This window comes from Saccopteryx leptura, chromosome 3 (genome assembly GCF_036850995.1).
Source record: "Saccopteryx leptura isolate mSacLep1 chromosome 3, mSacLep1_pri_phased_curated, whole genome shotgun sequence".
Classification (NCBI taxonomy): Eukaryota; Metazoa; Chordata; class Mammalia; order Chiroptera; family Emballonuridae; genus Saccopteryx; species Saccopteryx leptura.
In genome coordinates this window covers 71,057,003-71,075,500 of record NC_089505.1, presented here as the reverse complement: position 1 = coordinate 71,075,500, position 18,498 = coordinate 71,057,003, and the positions used below count along the sequence as shown (strand labels likewise).

Below are 18,498 nucleotides of genomic sequence, written 5' to 3'. Positions count from 1 at the left end.
TCATGCTGGTTCAGGACAAAGATGAAGTTAAAGGGTAAGGATAATATTAGAATCAAGAAGAGGTTCAACTGTGCCTGCAAATTGCCTTACTAGGGGATCTTAGATATGACCACTATTATTATTGTTTCTAAATGACCTACACTTAATATTTCTTACATAGATTGTATCCTAAAATGTGTTTTTATTTCTGTCCAATAACTGGGAAATCAGTTTGACTCATCACAAGTGATATAGGTTACCATGAAAATACAAGGACATCAAAATAATGCTCCAAGTCCCATGCAGCCCAGAGGGGCTGCTCAGAGCTGCTCCTTCTGTTAAAATGGAAAAGTTGCCTGACCTGTGGTGGCACAGTGGATAAAGCGTCGACCTGGAAATGCTGAGGTCGCCGGTTCGAAACCCTGGGTTTGCCTGGTCAAGGCACATATGGGAGTTGATGCTTCCAGCTCCTCCCCCCTTCTCTCTCTCTGTCTCTCTCTCCTCTCTCTCTCTCTCGCCCTCTCTCTAAAAATAAAAAAAAATAAAAATAAAAAAAATGGAAAAGCAGTAATATTAGAAGAGCTTTAGAGAATCAGCACTAATCCAGAACCTTCTCCTGACAGCAATGAGGAGAAAATGTCAAGGGGGAGAAGGTCAGTAGAAGGTGTCCACACGTACTTTCAGAAGGTGTTCCTTTTAAATGGATTATGTTGTTTGGGAGGACATCCCGAGAGCAGGCTGCAGAAGTCATCAGGGGTGCTGTGGACTCACCATCTTCTTTGAAAGAGCTCATCAGCCACGACTGCTAACTGGGCCATGGAGACACTGACCCAACCTGGTTCAGCTCCCACCTGGGTGAACCCGGGAGTGAGAACTTCAGTTGTGGCCAGTGTGCTGGGAACTGTAGTGATGGTTTGTTTTCACAAGGACTCTCTTCCTACCCTAAATTCTCTGGTGTAGACATAGGGAGAGTGGACAAGAGGATGTGGGTACAGAACATGGTCAAGGAATACCTGGCAAGCTCATTGTCTCATCCAGCCAGTCTTGACAGAGGACAGGATCGAGTGAGCACTGGTCCCCCTGTATGCAAGAGGTGAGCACGCAACTGAAGAGAAGGATTCTGCACCTGTCCCACATCACGTCTGTGTATGAGGTCCCAGGGTTCACTTCCAGCTGTCCCCGACACTGCAGGGTGAATGCCAGAGCCATGCGCCACCAGGACGGAGAGGGTCACACCGAGGCATCACATTCTGCACAGTGGAGATGATCGAAGCCTGTCATGCAAGATGGGTGAAGGTAGAGACCCCGGCCTGAACCACCAGGTCACCTCAGTGCCGAGCCCTCTGCTAGGCTCATAAGGCAGGTAGACAAAAGGCAGCTAAGACTCAATGCGGTTTCCCCTGGAGAAACCAGCAGAGATGACACGGTGATGGTGCTGCCGGGAGGACTGTGGGGCAGAGTAAGCAAAGAGACACCAGAAAGACGGGGGCATTCACGATGGTAACTGCAACAATGTAAAGAGCAGCGACAGCTGAGCCTCCCTGGTCCTGGCTGTGAGAGCTTCACACATCAGGGTGGGGACGGTCTCCAGCTCTGCAGCCAGACCCCCAGTTTGACTTCAGCCTTAAGTATCTCACACTTGTCTGTCGTGAGATGATGGGCAACCACTTCATCTTTCTGACCCACGATTTCCACAGAACTACACTAATAATTTCCAACCCCCAGGGTGCTGTGAGAATTAAAGAAAAAATATTCAAATAGCAAACATTGGAATACCAGCACCACTTAGCATGCAATATATTTCACCAACTTTAGAAAATTCACAAGGGCCATGTTTAGTGCCTTAGTAACTTTTTTTTTGTGTGTGTGTGTGTATTTTTCTGAAGTTGGAAACGAGGAGGCAGTCAGACAGACTCCCACATGCGCCTGACCGGGATCCACCCGGCATGCCCACCAGGGGGCGATGCTCTGCCCATCTGGGGCGTTGCTCTGCTGCAACTGGAGCCATTCCAACGCCTGAGGCAGAGGCCACAGAGCCATCCTCAGCGCCCAGGCCAACTTTGCTCCAATGGAGCCTTGGCTGCGGGAGGGGAAGAGAGAGACAGAGAGGAAGGAGAGGGGGAGGGCTGGAGAAGCAGATGGGCGCTTCTCCTGTGTGCCCTGGCCAGGAATCAAACCCGGGACTCCTGCATGCCAGGCTGATGCTCTACCACTGAGCCAACTGGCCAGGGTCCCTTAGTAACTTTTATACCAGTGAAATATTCCTGGGAACGCTCTAGATTCCCTGGTAGGAGTCCACATTGAGAACTCAGTACAGTGATTACAACTCCATTATGTTGTGGGGTCTGTGGAGCGCAGCAAATTGGGATGTTTTGAGAAACCAAATGTATTTCTAATATGCTGCTGCAACCCTCTCGACAAGTCTATTCCAGGGTCTTGAGCGGGAATGGTATGAAATTGAATGAAAAATAGACAAAGACTTATTTAAAGACATATATAAGATGGGTTTCAGGAGGATGCCACAGCTCCTTCCCAGCAGTAACTCCTGTCCTGGCTGAGCTGCAAAAACATGGCCGCCCCCAGAAAGCATCCTTTTTTATTTACTAGACGGTGGGCCATTAGCAAATCAATCACGTTTCCAAGGCAACACAAGAAAACCATCAAGTGCAGACCCCCCCGCCCAATCTTAACTTTACACAAAGAAGTAACTACCTTCCAGTCCTTCTGGGGAACAAGGCAGGCAGGACAAGTACTAAAGCACAGCCCTTTGCAACTTAATCATGCAGGTGAGGTGAGAGGTTGGGCAGACGGACTGTCAGCTTAGTCAGCTCCCAGCACCTCTGTCCCCCAGACTACAAATTGCAAAATACCCTGTTTATTTTTCGGTCCCCAACAGTATGCACTCGAGGCATAAGGTCCAACAGGTATCTGGCGTGTATAGAACCCACAGATGATGGGTAGTGGTACAGCCAATGCACATGTAATGAGAACTAAGTCCTGGCCCTGGCCAGTTGACTCAGCAGTAGAGCATCAGCCAGGCATGTGCAAGTCCTGGGTTTGATTCCCGGTCAGGGCACTCAGGAGAAGTGACTGTCTGCTTCTGTACCCCTCCCCTTCATCTCTCTCTCTTCTCCTCCAGCACGCATGGCTTAAATGGTTTGAACAAGTTGGCCCCGGGTGCTGAGGATGGCTACCTGGCCCCACTTCAGGCACTAAAATAGCTCAGTTGCCGAGCAACAGAGCAACAGCCCCAGATGGGCAGACCATCACTTGGTAGGGGGCTTGCTGGGTGGATCCTGGTCGGAGCACATGAAGGAGTCTGTTTCTGCCTCCCCACCTCTCACTTAATTAAAAAACAAAACAAAACAAAAATCTAAGTCCCAGAGTAGGGCTGTTCTTTCCCCCCATTTCATTTCATGCTGGAAAAATGTAAGGCCTGGAGAGTACATCTCTTGTCTATCATCAGGGATACTGTTGGATATTTGAGATTTAAACCCAGCTTGGGTGGACCAAGGGATGGGGAATCTGATCAGTGATCTCTTCTTTTGGTTTCTGGGACAGATTTGGAGTCCAACAAATATCCATTCACCCTCATACTACCTGGTACATCTTTATGTCCTGCTCCAAACTACCAACACCCAGATGATGGACCGCAAAAATGGGTGAACACAAAAAAGCAAGGCTTTATTATATTACTAAATGTTTGAACCTACAAAAGGGATGAAGTGTTTTAATAAAGCAAATTATTCTTTAAATTGTATGATATGTGCCTATAATATTGTGTAAACAATTTTTTTTTCTTTTTTGTGATAGAGACAGAGAGGGAAAGATAGGGACAGACAGGAAGGGAGAGAGATGAGAAACATTAATTCTTTGTTGCGGCTCCTTAGTTCATTGATTTCTTTCTCATATGTGCCTTGACTTGGGGCAGGGGCTACAGCAGAGCGAGTGACCCCCTGCTCAAACCAGCAACCTTGGGCTTCAAGCCAGCAACCATGGGGTCATGTCTATGATCACACACTCAACCCAGCGACCCCACACTCAAGCCGGATGAGCCCGTGCTCAAGCCGGCGACCTCAGGGTTTCAAACCTGGGTCTTCTGGGTCCCAGTCCAACACTCTTATCCTCTGCTCCACCGCCTGATCAGGCCAAAACAAATTTTAATTAGCAATTTTTTCCAGTGTTGGAAACAGTATCATTATAAAGCAAGACTTATATGTAATTGAAGGAGTACAAATGAGTGACACTGCAACATATCTGTTGTTTCACTGTCCTATTTGTTAAAGGGAAGTAGCCCAAATTCATAAAAAAATTGGTAAATCATGTGAGCACATATTTTAGTAAAAAATTACATCACTTTTATATCAGTGAAGTTTGTTTCTGGGAGCTCCAGAGATTCCCTGGTAGGGAGTCCATACTGAGAACTCAATGCCCTGACTACACCTAAATACACATCTGCAAAAATGTTCATCATGACACCTTATAAAAATGCAACTAAGGCCCTGGCAAGTTGTCTCAGTGGCCAGAGTGTCAGCCTACAATGCGGACATCTTCGGTTCAATAACCAGTCAGGGCACACATGAGAAGCAATCATCTGCTTCTCTTCCCCTCCTGCTTCTCCTTCTCTCTCTCTTCCCCTCTCACAGCCAGTTCTTCGGTTGGTCCGAGCAATAGCCTCAGGTGCTGAGAATAACTCAGTTGATTAGAGCACTGGCCCAAGACAGGAGATGCCCTGTGGATCCCGGTCAGGGCGCATGTGGGAGTCTGTCTATCTCCCCTCCTCTCACTTAACAACAACAAAAAATGCAACTAAAACAGCAGAAAGAGAGAACAACAAACATTTAAAAAGCTAAAATTGAAACAATTCAACAGTTAGCTAGGCGTCAGGAAATGGAGCCTTCATATACTGCTGGGAAGAAAGCAAAGAGTTATAATCACTTTACATCACAATTACAATCTTTAAAACTTAAACATTAAACTTGTAAGAAATATCTGCACTGTGAACATTCATATAAAGTTCCTCTCACACAAATGGCTGCCAAGAGTTTCTATCAGTGTTCTTACACTGAACAAGACAATATCACATTTACTAAAATTGAAGTACTTTTAGAGTGTCAAGTATCAAATGTTAAGAGGCATAATTTTGTGGCTAAATAATTTCCCACATTCACTCATGCTTCAAGCCTTTGACCAGTGTGAACTGATAATAGAGGCCTTAGCTACTGGTGAAAGATTTCCTATATTCAAGTGCCTTCAATGCTTTTTCTCTTCTGTGACTTTACTGATAGCAGAAAATATGGCTAGGAGATACAAGATTGCCCACATTTTTGTATTCAAAAGCCTAACAACTGTTAACTCCCTGACAACCACAAAGGCCATGGTTATTGATAGATTATTTTAGTGGTAGTCAACCTGGTCCCTACTGCCCACTAGTGGGCGTTCCAGCTTTCATGGTGGGCGGTAGTGGAGCAACCAAACAGCGCCGCGATTACATACTAATCGACTAACTGTTGACCAGTCAAGATCAGGACAGCGGTTAGACTTTGTTACAGGGCATTTGTATTGAGACCGCACCTGACCTCTTTCGTGACCACCTGGCCTGCATCCACGAGTGGCCAGGCACCTGACCCAGGGTCCACACCTGCCGCCCAATCCGGCGGGCAGTTTGTGACTGCTATTGTTGCCCAAAACTAGCAGTTTGTCATTTTATTACCCCGTAGACAAAGAACTCCAAGATTCAATGCTTCTTTCTATGACAGAAACTGCCGGACAATGGAGACACCAATTAACTCATATTTTCATCTTGATTCCGGATTTTAGGATAATAGGGTGACATTCTAGGAACCCCCACTTGGACTGCCAAAACTAGCCAATGTCTCGCTACTTTGCCTCAATCACAAAGAAGCGATGCCATTGGCCAACACCCACTACATAAAATTTTATAAAACACACAACCACAGATACTCAGTCTCATCTCAACAAACTCTCGCTCAACCATGACACTTGTTTAACATCGCGACCACGCAACAGACTTCAAGCACATAAGTTTTGTTCACGTTACGTAAATGAAGCTAAATCATTACGTAATCGAAACTCTAGTCAGTACGTAGTTAGATTTCTGAGCAAGCAAGTGCTTACAGCTTCAAACAAGATATTGTGAAATATCATGAGGCCATGTCTCAAAAAAAAAAAAAATACACATGTGGCTATTCGCCAGAGTGTCTGAAGATGGGTTTCATAGAATCTGTTGCAAATAAACAACATCCAATGTGTTTATTGTGCCATAAAACATTAGCCAATGAGGCAATGAAGCCAAGTTGATTGCGAGAACATCTTTCTACAAAGCCTCCAAATGACAAAGACAAGCCCATTGAATATTTTCAGGAAATATATAAAATATTTCAAAATCATTCAACTATCATTGCATCATTTAAGAACATACAATGAACGAAGGTGGATTAATTGCCACTTACCGCATTTCACAATTTCAAAAAGTGGTAAAAGCTATAATATTGGAGAAACTGTAATAATACCCTCTATAAAAGAATTTATCTCAACAGTAATGCATCAGGATATACTTCAAATTTTAAAAACGTTGCCCCTAAGCGATAGCACAGTAAAGCAATGAATTGACGAAATGGCACTTAATTTTGAAAACAAACTTATAAGTATTCTCCAAAACTCTTCATTTTCCATGCAATTGGACAAATCTGCCATTGCAGATAATGATGCTTTATTGATGGCATGCGTACGCTATTTTGATGAAAACAATATATTATGAGAAGAAATGCTATTCGCAATAAATCTCATCACAGATACAAAAGGATTATCTATATTTAATACTGTGAGAACATACTTTATAAAAAATAATATTCCTTTGAATAACATTGTTGCATGCGCTACTGATGGAGCATCAATGGTAGGTCGCTCATGGATTTGTTGCTTATTTGAAGCAGGAAGTGCCAAAAGTTTTATGTATTCATTGTGTGGTGCACAAACAACATCTTGTAGAAAAACATCTAAGTACAAGTCTCCATTCGTCATTAACTATAATAATTCGAGCCGTAAACAAGATCAAATCCAATGCAAAGAATGATAGAATGTTTCGGCAACTTTGCCAGGATAATAATGATTTTATTAAGTTGCTTTTGCACACAGAAGTTCGGTGGCTGTCAAAGGGTACATCTTTGGCTAGATTTTGTAGCATTATATGATAGTGTCATACAATTTTTAAAAGTAATAATGAGATCAATCTGTGTCAACAGTTAAAAACAGTAAAAAATGATGCCTTTTACTTGGCAGATATTTTCAAGAGATTTAACAATGTCAATTTGCAACTTCAAGGAGCTAATAGAGCTCTTACAGGTTGCCAAAGTATTGTGCAATTATTTATTGACAAACTTGAACTACTTCATCATAATCTATTGAAGAGAGAATTTCATCGTTTCCTCAATTATCATCTATAAAAGATGTTATAACTCCAAAGGATATTGACAGATTCAGTAGCCACCTCAACAAACTTAAATTGGACATGGAAAAACAATTTGAAGATATTTGAAATTGAAGGCATATGACTGGATGAAAAATCCTTTTACCGCAAATATTGAAGAGGCTGATACAACTTGCCAAGAAGAACTATTAGAAATTAGATATGATGAAGGAAGTAAACATAAATTCAACAGTGGTGGATATGAAAACCTATTGCAAAATAAAAAAATGACAGTCTTATATCCAAATATGTGGAAAATGGTATTCAGTTTATTGATAACTTTCCCTACCTCATATCTTGTGGAATCAGGATTTAGTGCTGTTAATCATATTATGACGAAAGAAAGAAACTGCCTGAATATTTCCGAAAGGGGAGACCTAAGTTTGTTCCTCACAAAAATTGAACCGGATATTCAATATTTAGTTTCCCAGCATTAGCCCCAGGGATCCCACTAATAAGCCAACTAACTAATGTAATTTCTATGTATGCAAAGTATAAATAAAAAGATAGATTTAACTATAGTTAAGTTGTTTTATAAAGATTTATTCTGCCAAACAGCAAAAATCCGACATAAAAGTACTTGGTAAGTAATTATTATGATATGCTTTAACTTGCTGTAACTCTGCTTTATAAATTTTATAAAGTAAAGTTACTTCCCTACTTTAAAAATCACCATTACTGTGGAACCGGTGTGTGGATAGAAAATTTTACTACTAACAGATCCAAATGTGGGCGGTAGATATAAAAAGGTTGACTACCCCTGGATTATTCTATTCACAACTATCATAAGGTATTTCTACAGTGTGAAATCTCTTATGGTAATGAAGGTTACCAATTTGGACAACTGATTTACCACATTAACTACAGGTAAAAGGCCTTTCCCCATGTGAAGTCTCCGATGATAATGAAGTCCACTGCTACCAGTAAAAGATTTCCCACATTCATTGCAGTCATAAGACCTTTCTCCCTTATGAACTCTGACGATAACGGAGGCCAGTGCTACTGGTAAATTATTTCCCACAATCACTACATTCATAAGGCCTTTCTCCAGTGTGAACTCTGATGATAAAGGAGGCCACTGCTACAGGTAAAAGATTTCTCACATTCATGGCACTCACAGGGCCGTTCACCAGTGTGAACTCTCTTATGAAAATGGAGTTTACTGATATTGGTAAAAGATTTCCCACATTCATTGCATACAAATGGCCTTTCTCCTGTGTGCACTCTCTCATGATAATGGAGGCAACATCTAAAGAAAAAGGATTTCCCATATTTGTCGGGAGCCGATCAACGACTGCTGGCTGACAAGGTCACAGCAGCAGAAGACCCACAACTGCTGGCTGACAAGGTCACAGCAGGAGAAGACCCACAACTGCTGGCTGACAAGGTCACAGCAGAAGAAGATCAAAAACTGCTGATTGACAAAGTCACAGCAGAGAAGACCAATGGCTGTGGGGTGACAAAGTCACCGCAAAAGGAAAGGCACGATACTTCCCCCTTTGATTTTTTGAATTAATCTGGCCTTATATCCCCCCTTTTTCTGGGTGTGTGCTATTATTTGTGGCACAGGGATAATAGTACCGTACTTTCCCTGTAGATTTGTAGTAATTTCTTTGGAAATGAGACAGAAGGTGTAAGTTCCACAGAAAAGCCTGTAAGCCCCTTGAACTGGGCTCATAGATATAAGAGGCTGGCTATGATATCCCTCGTAAAGGGTTAAGTTTGTAGGAGAATTTCTTCTTATTAATCATGTTAAAAAGAATATAGCTAGAACTTAGCTAGTGTATGAATATAGTAAATAAATAAAGTTTGACTAGACAATAGAATTTTAGGTAAGGTGTTATGGAATGGCCCGTTGCGTGGCCTGGGATGGGAATGCAGTCAGCAAGAAAAGAATGTTTTGCTAAGAGAATTGTTTTATGACTGAAGGCAGTTGCTGGGCTTTCTCAGTGAGACACTCATGAGATTTATAAACTTTCCCAAAAATTCTTTCTTCTGATAATGAGAGGTATGGGGCGGGGGGCATCCATAGAAGCAATAGCAATTAATGTCTTCTGAAATTATGTTGCTACTAAGCTATCTTGCGAGTGCACTCTATATATCTTTAAGTAAAAGTTACTCTTAATGTTATGTCAATTTCTTAATGGGCAAGCCTTTTGTTATCTTGTGAGAAAAGTCAGGATACTGCATAAACTCAAGGCCATTTGCCTGAGCAAGCGGTGGTCCTTTGCTACTCCCTAATGATTCTGTCTGTTAATCTCTCTCTGCCCCTTGACTCACAACAACAGTAAAGTTGAGTTATTAGTTAGTACTAATCCTTTAAAAGCTTTTACCGATGTTATCGCTATTCAAGTTATTTTTTAATTGTACTTTGAATGATTTGCCACCTGATTTGTAGTTTATAGATATAAATTAACTGTTATCTGGAAACATGTAAACATAGTGAAACAGAAGCAATGATTAATACCATGTAATTGTAACTTGGTGTGTGTGTATAAAAAAGGAGCTGTACTAGCATTTGGTAGAGATGCCTGGCAGTAAATGCTAACAAGAGAATAAAGAGAAAGAAAAGAATTCGGCTCTCTCACTCGAATTTCGCCGACGCCGTCTCCTCCTGTGGGACCCCTGGATCCCCCCCGGGGCTGGACCCCGGCACATATTCATGACACACATAAGGCCATTTCTCCAGTGTGTACTCTCTCGTGGTAACAGAGTTTACCACTACTGGTAAAAGATTTCCCACATTCACTGCACTCATAAAGTTGTTCTCCTAGGTGAACTCTCTGATGATAATGGAGGCCAGGGCTGCTTGTAAAAGATTTCCCACATTCACTGCACTCATAAGGCCTTTTTCCAGGATGACCTCTCTGATGTTTTCCAAGGTTACTACTTGTGGTAAAAGACTTCCCACACTCACTGCACTCATAAGGCCTTTCTCCTGTGTGAACTCTTGCATGACAATGGAAGCCATAGATCAGGGGTCCCCAAACTACAGCATGGCATGCGGGCAGTATGCAGCCCCCTAAAGCCATTTATCCGGTCCCCGCCGTACTTCGGAAGGGGCACCTCTTTCATTGGTGGTCAATGAGAGGAGCACATTGACCATTTCATTAGCCAAAAGCAGGCCCATAGTTCCCATTGAAATACTGGTCAGCAGGAATGCTGAGGTTGCCGGTTCAAAACCCTGGGCCTGCCCAGTCAAGGCATATATGGGAGTTGATGCTTCCTGCTCCTCCCCCCCCTTCTCTCTCTCTATCTTCTCTAAAATGAATAAATAAAAATTAAAAAAAAAATACTGATCAGTTTGTTGATTTAAATTTACTTGTTCTTTATTTTAAATATTGTATTTGTTCCCATTTTGTTTTTTTACTTTAAAATACGATATGCGCAGTGTGCATAGGGATCTGTTCATAGTTTTTTTATAGTCCAGCCCTCCAACAGTCTGAGGGACAGTGAACTGGCCCCCTGTGTAAAAAGTTTGGGGACCCCTGCCATAGATTCTAGTAAAATATTTTCCACACTCACAGCACACAAAACACTGCGTTTCATTATGGACACCCTGGTCCTGCACAAGAGCGGTCCTGCAGACAGTAGTTTTCTTGCATTTTCTCCAGGTGAAATGGCTCTTTCTTCGTTGAAAAGTTACTCCAGACAAAGAAATTTCATTTGGCCTGTCCTCGATTTGAGTGGCTTTTTGCTGGAGATTTTCTGAGATGGCCAGGAAGTTCTGTCTCAAGTTCCCAGGAGTATAGGTTTTCCTTTATATAAGGAAATTGCTGCTCTTTGAAAGAGAGGCCGTGTCCACTCCACATATAGAAGGTTTCTGTTTCTTGTGCTGCTCCTGGTGCTGGCGATCATTTGCATTAAAATAAGATCGTTTTGCGCATGCCCCACACCTCAACAGTTTGTGGCTGTGTTGTGTTCCCTGCTGCTCAAATAAATGAAAAATGTCTCTCAAGACTGGTCCACAACTCCCACGGGGGGGGGGGGCATTTCTGGGAAGACAGAGCTACCGTGGGATTCTCTAACTCCGACTCTCTCACAGAAACGTTCTGCTCAGTGGGCGCCTCCACAGCCTCTGCTCCACAGCAGCACCTTGGGCACAAAGAAATGCTCATGAAAGAGATTCTGATCTCATGGGGAAGGGTTCACCTCATCACAAACGTCCATTTGTCACATCTAAGATAATACAGTATGATTTCAAAACAAGTGAGTCAGACTCTAAGGAAATGGCTGTTGTCCACTGTTCAACCCTTAAGGTCAGTGTATGGCCAATAGCCGCCGCCAGCATCACAGCCGCCTGGCCAGTGCAGGTTCCCATTTAATTTGAATAAATCGTAATGAAACAACAGAGCCAAGAACTGGTGGGCCATTATCTTTTCTTTTCTTTTTTTTTTTTTAAATTTTATTTATTCATTTTTAGAGGGGAGAGAGACAGAAGAGACAGAGAGAGAGAAGGGGGGAGGAGCTGGAAGCATCAACTCCCACATGTGCCCTGACCAGGCAAACCCAGGGCTTCGAACCGGCGACCTCAGCACTTCCAGGTCAATGCTTCATCCACTGCGCCACCACAGGTCAGGCTGGTGGGCCATTATCTTTTATTCTAGACTCCTACTGCCAATGAGTAAAGAACAAACACACGGGGCACCAAAACCTACTCACATGTTTCTCTAGTTCCACAACCAGGAGAATCTTTCCAGTTTTCCTAGAATCAAAGGCCCCACCAGCCTTATTTACCTTTGTTCCCCATCTCCTTCTCTCTGCAGGCTCCATCTTGGCTGCCTGCCTCCTCTGCCACCACATGGCCTTCCTTCTCTGCAACATGGTCCCTCCTAAAATGGCCTCCTAACTCCTCTTTTTAAAAATTTTTGGCACGAAAGCCCTCCCCCAGCACACATTAGCATAACCAAGCCCCTTCCCAAGCAGGAAGGCAATCAGCGCTATCACATGGCAGCAGCATCACATGAGCAGCAGCCATTTTTAACAAAGTGAGCATAAAAACCACAATCTACAAACTTATTTGCCCAACAGTCAGTAAATAGAAACCTCACCAATGGTAGGACACAAGCATAAGAGATACACCAGGAAGAAAGACAGGGTTTACAAGTGGTTCCTCTGCCAATGGCTCCTGCAGGACCATTCCTGCTGCTGACATGAGGTTGTGTAGAAGAATGTAAATGTGTCCAAAGCCATGAAAATCAACTGCAGTAAAACGAATGCTGTTCAAGGTCAATAAAAAAGCATGTGCACACTCATATGTGTGGAAGGCATGGACCCCAGGTGAAGGTCAGTACAGAGAACCCTGTGAGAGAAATCGATGAGGGGCTGAATTTACAGAGATCAAGATTATCCATGAGCTGGAACTCCAAGTGGAAACAATAATTCCTAGAACTAATTGTCAAAGTATCAACAACAGGGAAAAACAAGAGGACTGGGGTGTGGGCAATGGCAACGGTAACAAAACATGGTTGTTAGAACCTGGTTTGGTTATGACCTTACCAAAGCACTAACATCAAATCTTCACCAATTGCCACTGACCAAGGCAAGACTCTCTGAGCCCACCCTGCCATGGATGGAATCATGTCTCTACTGTGACACACAAAGAATTCTTGTCCTTACCTCTCCACTGAGTCATTACATGTCATAAAGATCATACAGTTTTAAAGAGAGAAGCTGAAGAGAGGGATGACCAGCACTATGGTAAAACAATGCAGCACATAACAGTCCCCAGGAAAAGGACCTACGTGAGTGATGTCAGCAACATGGCAGAATGGGCGATACCAGAATTCGTCCCCTTTCCACAAATAAGCAGACAGCAGTCCACAGATAAATACAGCCATGGAAGAGGGGAATAAGAATACAATTAAGACAAAATCAATGCAGGGGAGGAAGAAAGAGAGAACTGCACAAAAAGAATGTAGAAACTGGGTGTGCAAAGATGTGTGGAGACGGTGAGGGTCAAAAGAGAAGGGTGGAGCCTGACCAGTGCTGGCACAGTGCATAGAGCACTGACCTGGAATGCTAAGGTCCCTGGTCGGAAAAGTGGAGGTTACCAGCTTGAGCTTGGGGGCACTAACTTGGCTTGAACACCCCCCACCCTGTGAAGGCAAATATGAGAAGTAATCAATGAACTACTAAACCGAAGCAACTACAAGTTAATGCTTCTCATCTCTCTGCTCCCCCTCTCTGCCTTCCTGTCTCTTTCTCACATCAATTTAAAAACAAAGAAAAAAGACAAGGGTGAAGGCCTGCTCTTTCAGCCAATCTGACTGAGCTTGAGTGGAACCTAATGGTCCATTCTGAGGAAAACACTGGGAAATATTATTGCTGGAATCCTCAGGAGACCCTGAAACATTGGAAAACTCTCCAGAGCTGACACATCACAAGACACTGTAGAGTCCACAGGCATGAATTTCAATACTAATCTCCTTGACCACAGCCTTTCCAATGGTTGAAAAAGAGAACAGTATTTTCCCAGAAGTGTTTGCACCTAAAACTCCAAAAGCCAATGGAAAAAAAATGGCAAAAGTCACCGAGGACCCCTAAATTCTTCGCCATCCGGATTTCAGCTTTGCATACTTGTCTTTACTCCCAAACACAACTCACTGGCCAAGAAGAACACTTGAATTTATGTGCAGGTGGAGCTTTTCATCTACCCAGAATTAGTCCACTTGGTTGAAAAGAGTAACTACTGTAGTTCATCAAATGTACAGACATCAAATTAGACTAAAAGAAATATAAAAAATAAAAACACCACTAAAAGAACATCATGCCCTGGTTGGTTGGCTCAGCGGTAGAGCGTCAGCCCAGCATGTGGAAGTCCCGGGTTTGATTCCCAGTCAGGGCACACAGGAGAAGTGCCCATCTGCTTCTCCACCCCTACCCCTTTCCTTCCTCTCTTTTTCTCTTCGCCACCAGCAGCCAAGGCTCCACTGGAGCAAAGTTGGCCTGGGCGTTGGCGCTGAGAATGGCTCCATGGCCTCCACCTCAGGCTCTAGAATGGCTCAGACCACAGCAGAGCAACACCCCAGATGGGCAGAGCATCGCCCCCTGGTGGGCATGCCAGGTGGATCCCAGTCAGGTGCAAGCGGGAGTCTGACTGCCTCCCCACTTCTAACTTTGGAAAAATACAAAAAAACCCACAAAAGAACATCATGGCGCTGGCCGGTTGCTCAGTGGGTAGAGTAGTGGCTCAGGGTATGGTTGTCTCAAGTTTGATTCCTGGTCAGAAATCGAAGTGACCATCTGCTTCTCCCCACCCCCTTTACTTCCTCTTCCCCTCTCATAACCACTGGCTCAGTAGGTTCAAGCATGGCCCCAGGCACTGAGCAGAGCTTGGTTGGTTCAAGCACATCAGCCTCAGATGCTAAAAACAGCTCAATATTTGAGCATCAGCCAAAGACCAGGTTGCTCAGTGGATCCTAGTCAGGGCACTTGCGAGAGTCTGTCTCACTATCTCCCCTCCTCTCACCTAAAAAAAAAAAAGAACATCAAAATTTCCCAATTATCAATACCAGAAAGGAAAAAAAATTAGTATGTACAAATAAGACAAAAAATTATAATCTCAGTGAGGCCTGGCCAGGGGGTGGCACAGTGGATAGAGCATCAGCCAAGTATGAGCTCATCTGGCTTGAGCATGGGCTTACCAGCTTGAGTGTGGGATCATAGACATAACCTCATGGTCAATGGCTTGAGCCCAAAGGTTGCTGGTTTGAAGCCCAAAGTCGCTGGCTTGAGCCCAACGATGCTGGCTTGAGCCCTTGCTCACTGACTCTGCTGCAGCCCCCCCGCCAATTCAAGGCACTTATGAGAAAGCAATCAGTGAACAAATAAGGTACTGCAACTATAAATTGATGCTTAAAAAAAGGCCCTGGCCAGTTGGATCAGTGGTAGAATGTCAGCCCAACCTGTGGACATCCCAGGTTCAATTCACGATCAAGGCATACAGGAGAAGTAACCATCTGCTTCTCCCCCTGCCCTGCCCCCTACCCTTCCTCTTCCCCTCCCACAGCTCAACTGGTCTGAGTGTGGCCCCGGGTGCTGAGGATAGCTCCACTGAAGTACATTAGCCTCAGGCACTAAAAATAGCTCAGTACTCAAGCACTGGCCCCTAATGGGGGTGCCAGGTGGATCCTGCTCCAGGCACATGCAGGAATTGGCCTATCTTCCCTCCTCTTACCTTAAATAAATTTTTTTTTTTTACAAAGACTTACAGTATATAGACATTTTTCAAAAGAACATAAAAAGGACCATCAGGTAGCCCTGGCCGGTTTGGCTCAGCGGTTAGAGCGTCGGCCTAGCGTGCGGAGGACCCGGATTCGATTCCCGGCCAGGGCACACAGGAGAAGCGCCCATTTGCTTCTCCACCCCTCCGCCGCGCTTTCCCTCTCTGTCTCTCTCTTCCCCTCCCGCAGCCAAGGCTCCATTGGAGCAAAGATGGCCCGGGCACTGGGGATGGCTCTGTGGCCTCTGCCTCAGGCGCTAGAGTGGCTCTGGTCGCAACATGGCGACGCCCAGGATGGGCAGAGCATCGCCCCCTGGTGGGCAGAGCGGCGCCCCTGGTGGGCGTGCCGGGTGGATCCCGGTCGGGCGCATGTGGGAGTCTGTCTGACTGTCTCTCCCTGTTTCCAGCTTCAGAAAAATGAAAAAAAAAAAAAAGACCATCAGGAATATAAAGAATGCTATCCTCACTAATCAATGTAGACTCCATTACACTCCCTGTAGGACTACAACCTTAAATCCTGCCATACAAAGGTTCAGTATAGTAAGTGTAGGGACTACAATGACAGAGGAAGGCAGTGCAAACAAACCAGCACATCCAAGGACAGAAACCACCAGAAAACTGGGGAAGCATGCAGAGCCCACAGTCCACATGTGAAAACAGAACACCCGTTGGGAAAAGAGGGACATGGGGAAATGCAAAGCCCAGTCCAGGCAGGTCACTGTATAGCGTGACAGTCTTACCCCGTGAGGATACAAGTGCAAAGTTCTCCAGCATCAATCACATTGAGGTACAGGCCCCTCTGAGCTTCATCAAGGAGAAACCATTCCTCCTGGGAGAAGTAGATGGCCACATCCTCAAACGTCACACCAACCCCAGAATACCAATGGAACAAGAATAGTGTCCTTTGAGAGCCCATAATCCTACTCTTCACCCATCATGCCCATGTTCATTCTATTCCAGGCTACCCCACCTCAGAGGAGATACAAGGCCCTGGTGCAGTGATGCTGTCCGCTCACCATCCCATTAATCATGGTTATCGCCCTCAGGAACACCATGTAATGGGGTGAAGGCAAACAAAAGCAATCTAAGCTCTGGGCCAAGCCGGCATAGCCCCATCCTTTCTGCCACACAATTCCACCAAGTCTCTCAGATCATGCCTCCAAGACACAAACATGTTCACAGTAGGGTCCAGGAACATCAGCTGAATGGAATTACTTTCAGCCCACAGTCAGGGCACACTGCTTATAGTATCCCTAAAGTCTTCATAGCCAATGTACAGAAAAATGCCAAGGGCAGAGTCTCCACACACCACAATCCCAGACACCATACGGTTGTGTCCTCAACATAGGAGGGCCTCGGACACCCTGTCCTTCCCTGTCTATTTTATTTATTTATTTTTATTTTTTTCATTTTTTTGAAGCTGGAAACAGGGAGAGACAGTCAGACAGACTCCCGCATGCGCCCGACCAGGATCCACCCGGCACGCCCACCATAGGGCGACGCTCTGCCCACCAGGGGTGGATGCTCTGCCCATCCTGGGCGTCGCCATGTTGCGACCAGAGCCACTCTAGCGCCTGGGGCAGAGGCCACAGAGCCATCCCCAGCGCGCCCGGGCCATCTTTACTCCAATGGAGCCTTGGCTGCGGGAGGGGAAGAGAGAGACAGAGAAGAAAGCGCAGCGGAGGAGGGGTGGAGAAGCAAATGGGCGCTTCTCTTGTGTGCCCTGGCCGGGAATCGAATCCGGGTCCTCCGCACGCTAGGCCGACGCTCTACCGCTGAGCCAACCGGCCAGGGCCCCCTGTCTATTTTAAATAGGTGGTTTTCATCCTTCACCTGTGGGAAGACGCAGACAACCACCCTTCAGCTCCAGGTAAGCAGGTTTCTGCTATTTCTCCACCCAGCCGGGAGTCTAGTGACATTCAGCATAATGTCTATCCTCTGTGGCTTAACTTCCACAGCAGCCTTTAACCTGCTGGGTGACCTTGGACAAGGACTCAATTCCTTGTGCCTCACTATCCTTACCCCATTCCAGTCTTCCTTAGCAGGATTTAAAAACCTTATAACAGGCCCTGGCCAGTTGGCTCAGTGGTAGCGTGCCAGCCCAGCGTGTGGAAGTCCTGGGTTCGATTCCCAGCCAGGGCACACAGGAGAAGCGCCCATCTGCTTCTCCACCCCTCCCCCTCTCCTTCCTCTCTGTCTCTCTCTTCCCCTCCCACAGCGAGGCTCCATTGGAGCAAAGTTGGCCCGGGAGCTGAGGATGGCTCCGTGGCCTCAGCCTCATGCCGGGTGGATCCCGGTCGGGCGCATGGGGGAGTCTGTCTCCCTTCCTGCTTCTCACTACGGAAAAATTTAAAAAAGTAAATAAAAACCGTGTAAGAGCATAACCCAACCTGTCTTTGTTCACACCTTCCAGGGCTCGAGGACCCTGAGAATGAAGGTACCGCCCCTCTGCCGCCCAGCCAAGACGTGTTTCCCCCTCACTGTTTAATTCAGAAGGAAGACGGAGCCCAGGTCCTCCCGGCACCTCTTTACACCGGCTCTTCTGCCGTCACCTTATCGAGCCGCGTCACACCCTGTGTCACCCACGAGCGCCTCCGTGTCCTGGACACCGGTGCCGGGGTTGCAGGACGTGACAGGCGCCCCGCACGCGGGTCTCTGGGTTTGGGGGGCGAGACGGTGAGGGCCTGGGGCACCGCACTCACCTCCGCCCGGCGCCTCAGCGCAGCCGCCGCCATCGGACTACGGGGGCGGAGGAGCAGGGCGAGATGGGCCCCGGGCACCACGGTCTCTGCCTCGGCCCTGGCGC

At 45.6% G+C, this 18,498-nt stretch overlaps 2 protein-coding genes and 2 pseudogenes across 2 annotated transcripts in view; all 4 read right to left on the bottom strand.

Moving 5' to 3' along the window:
- The window catches only part of LOC136399234 (zinc finger protein 615-like), a 213,868-nt gene that overhangs the window by 143,383 nt on the left and 51,987 nt on the right, over positions 1–18,498 (bottom strand). The gene's annotated exons all lie outside the window — the stretch shown is intronic.
- On the bottom strand, positions 7,235–8,752 carry LOC136397117 (zinc finger protein 239-like; annotated as a pseudogene).
- The window catches only part of LOC136397114 (zinc finger protein 615-like), a 43,027-nt gene continuing 34,657 nt past the window's right edge, over positions 10,129–18,498 (bottom strand). The window contains 1 exon segment of the mRNA XM_066371709.1: positions 10,129–10,410. Within this exon segment, the coding sequence (XP_066227806.1) occupies positions 10,129–10,410 (282 nt within the window).
- On the bottom strand, positions 10,513–16,608 carry LOC136397115 (zinc finger protein 211-like; annotated as a pseudogene).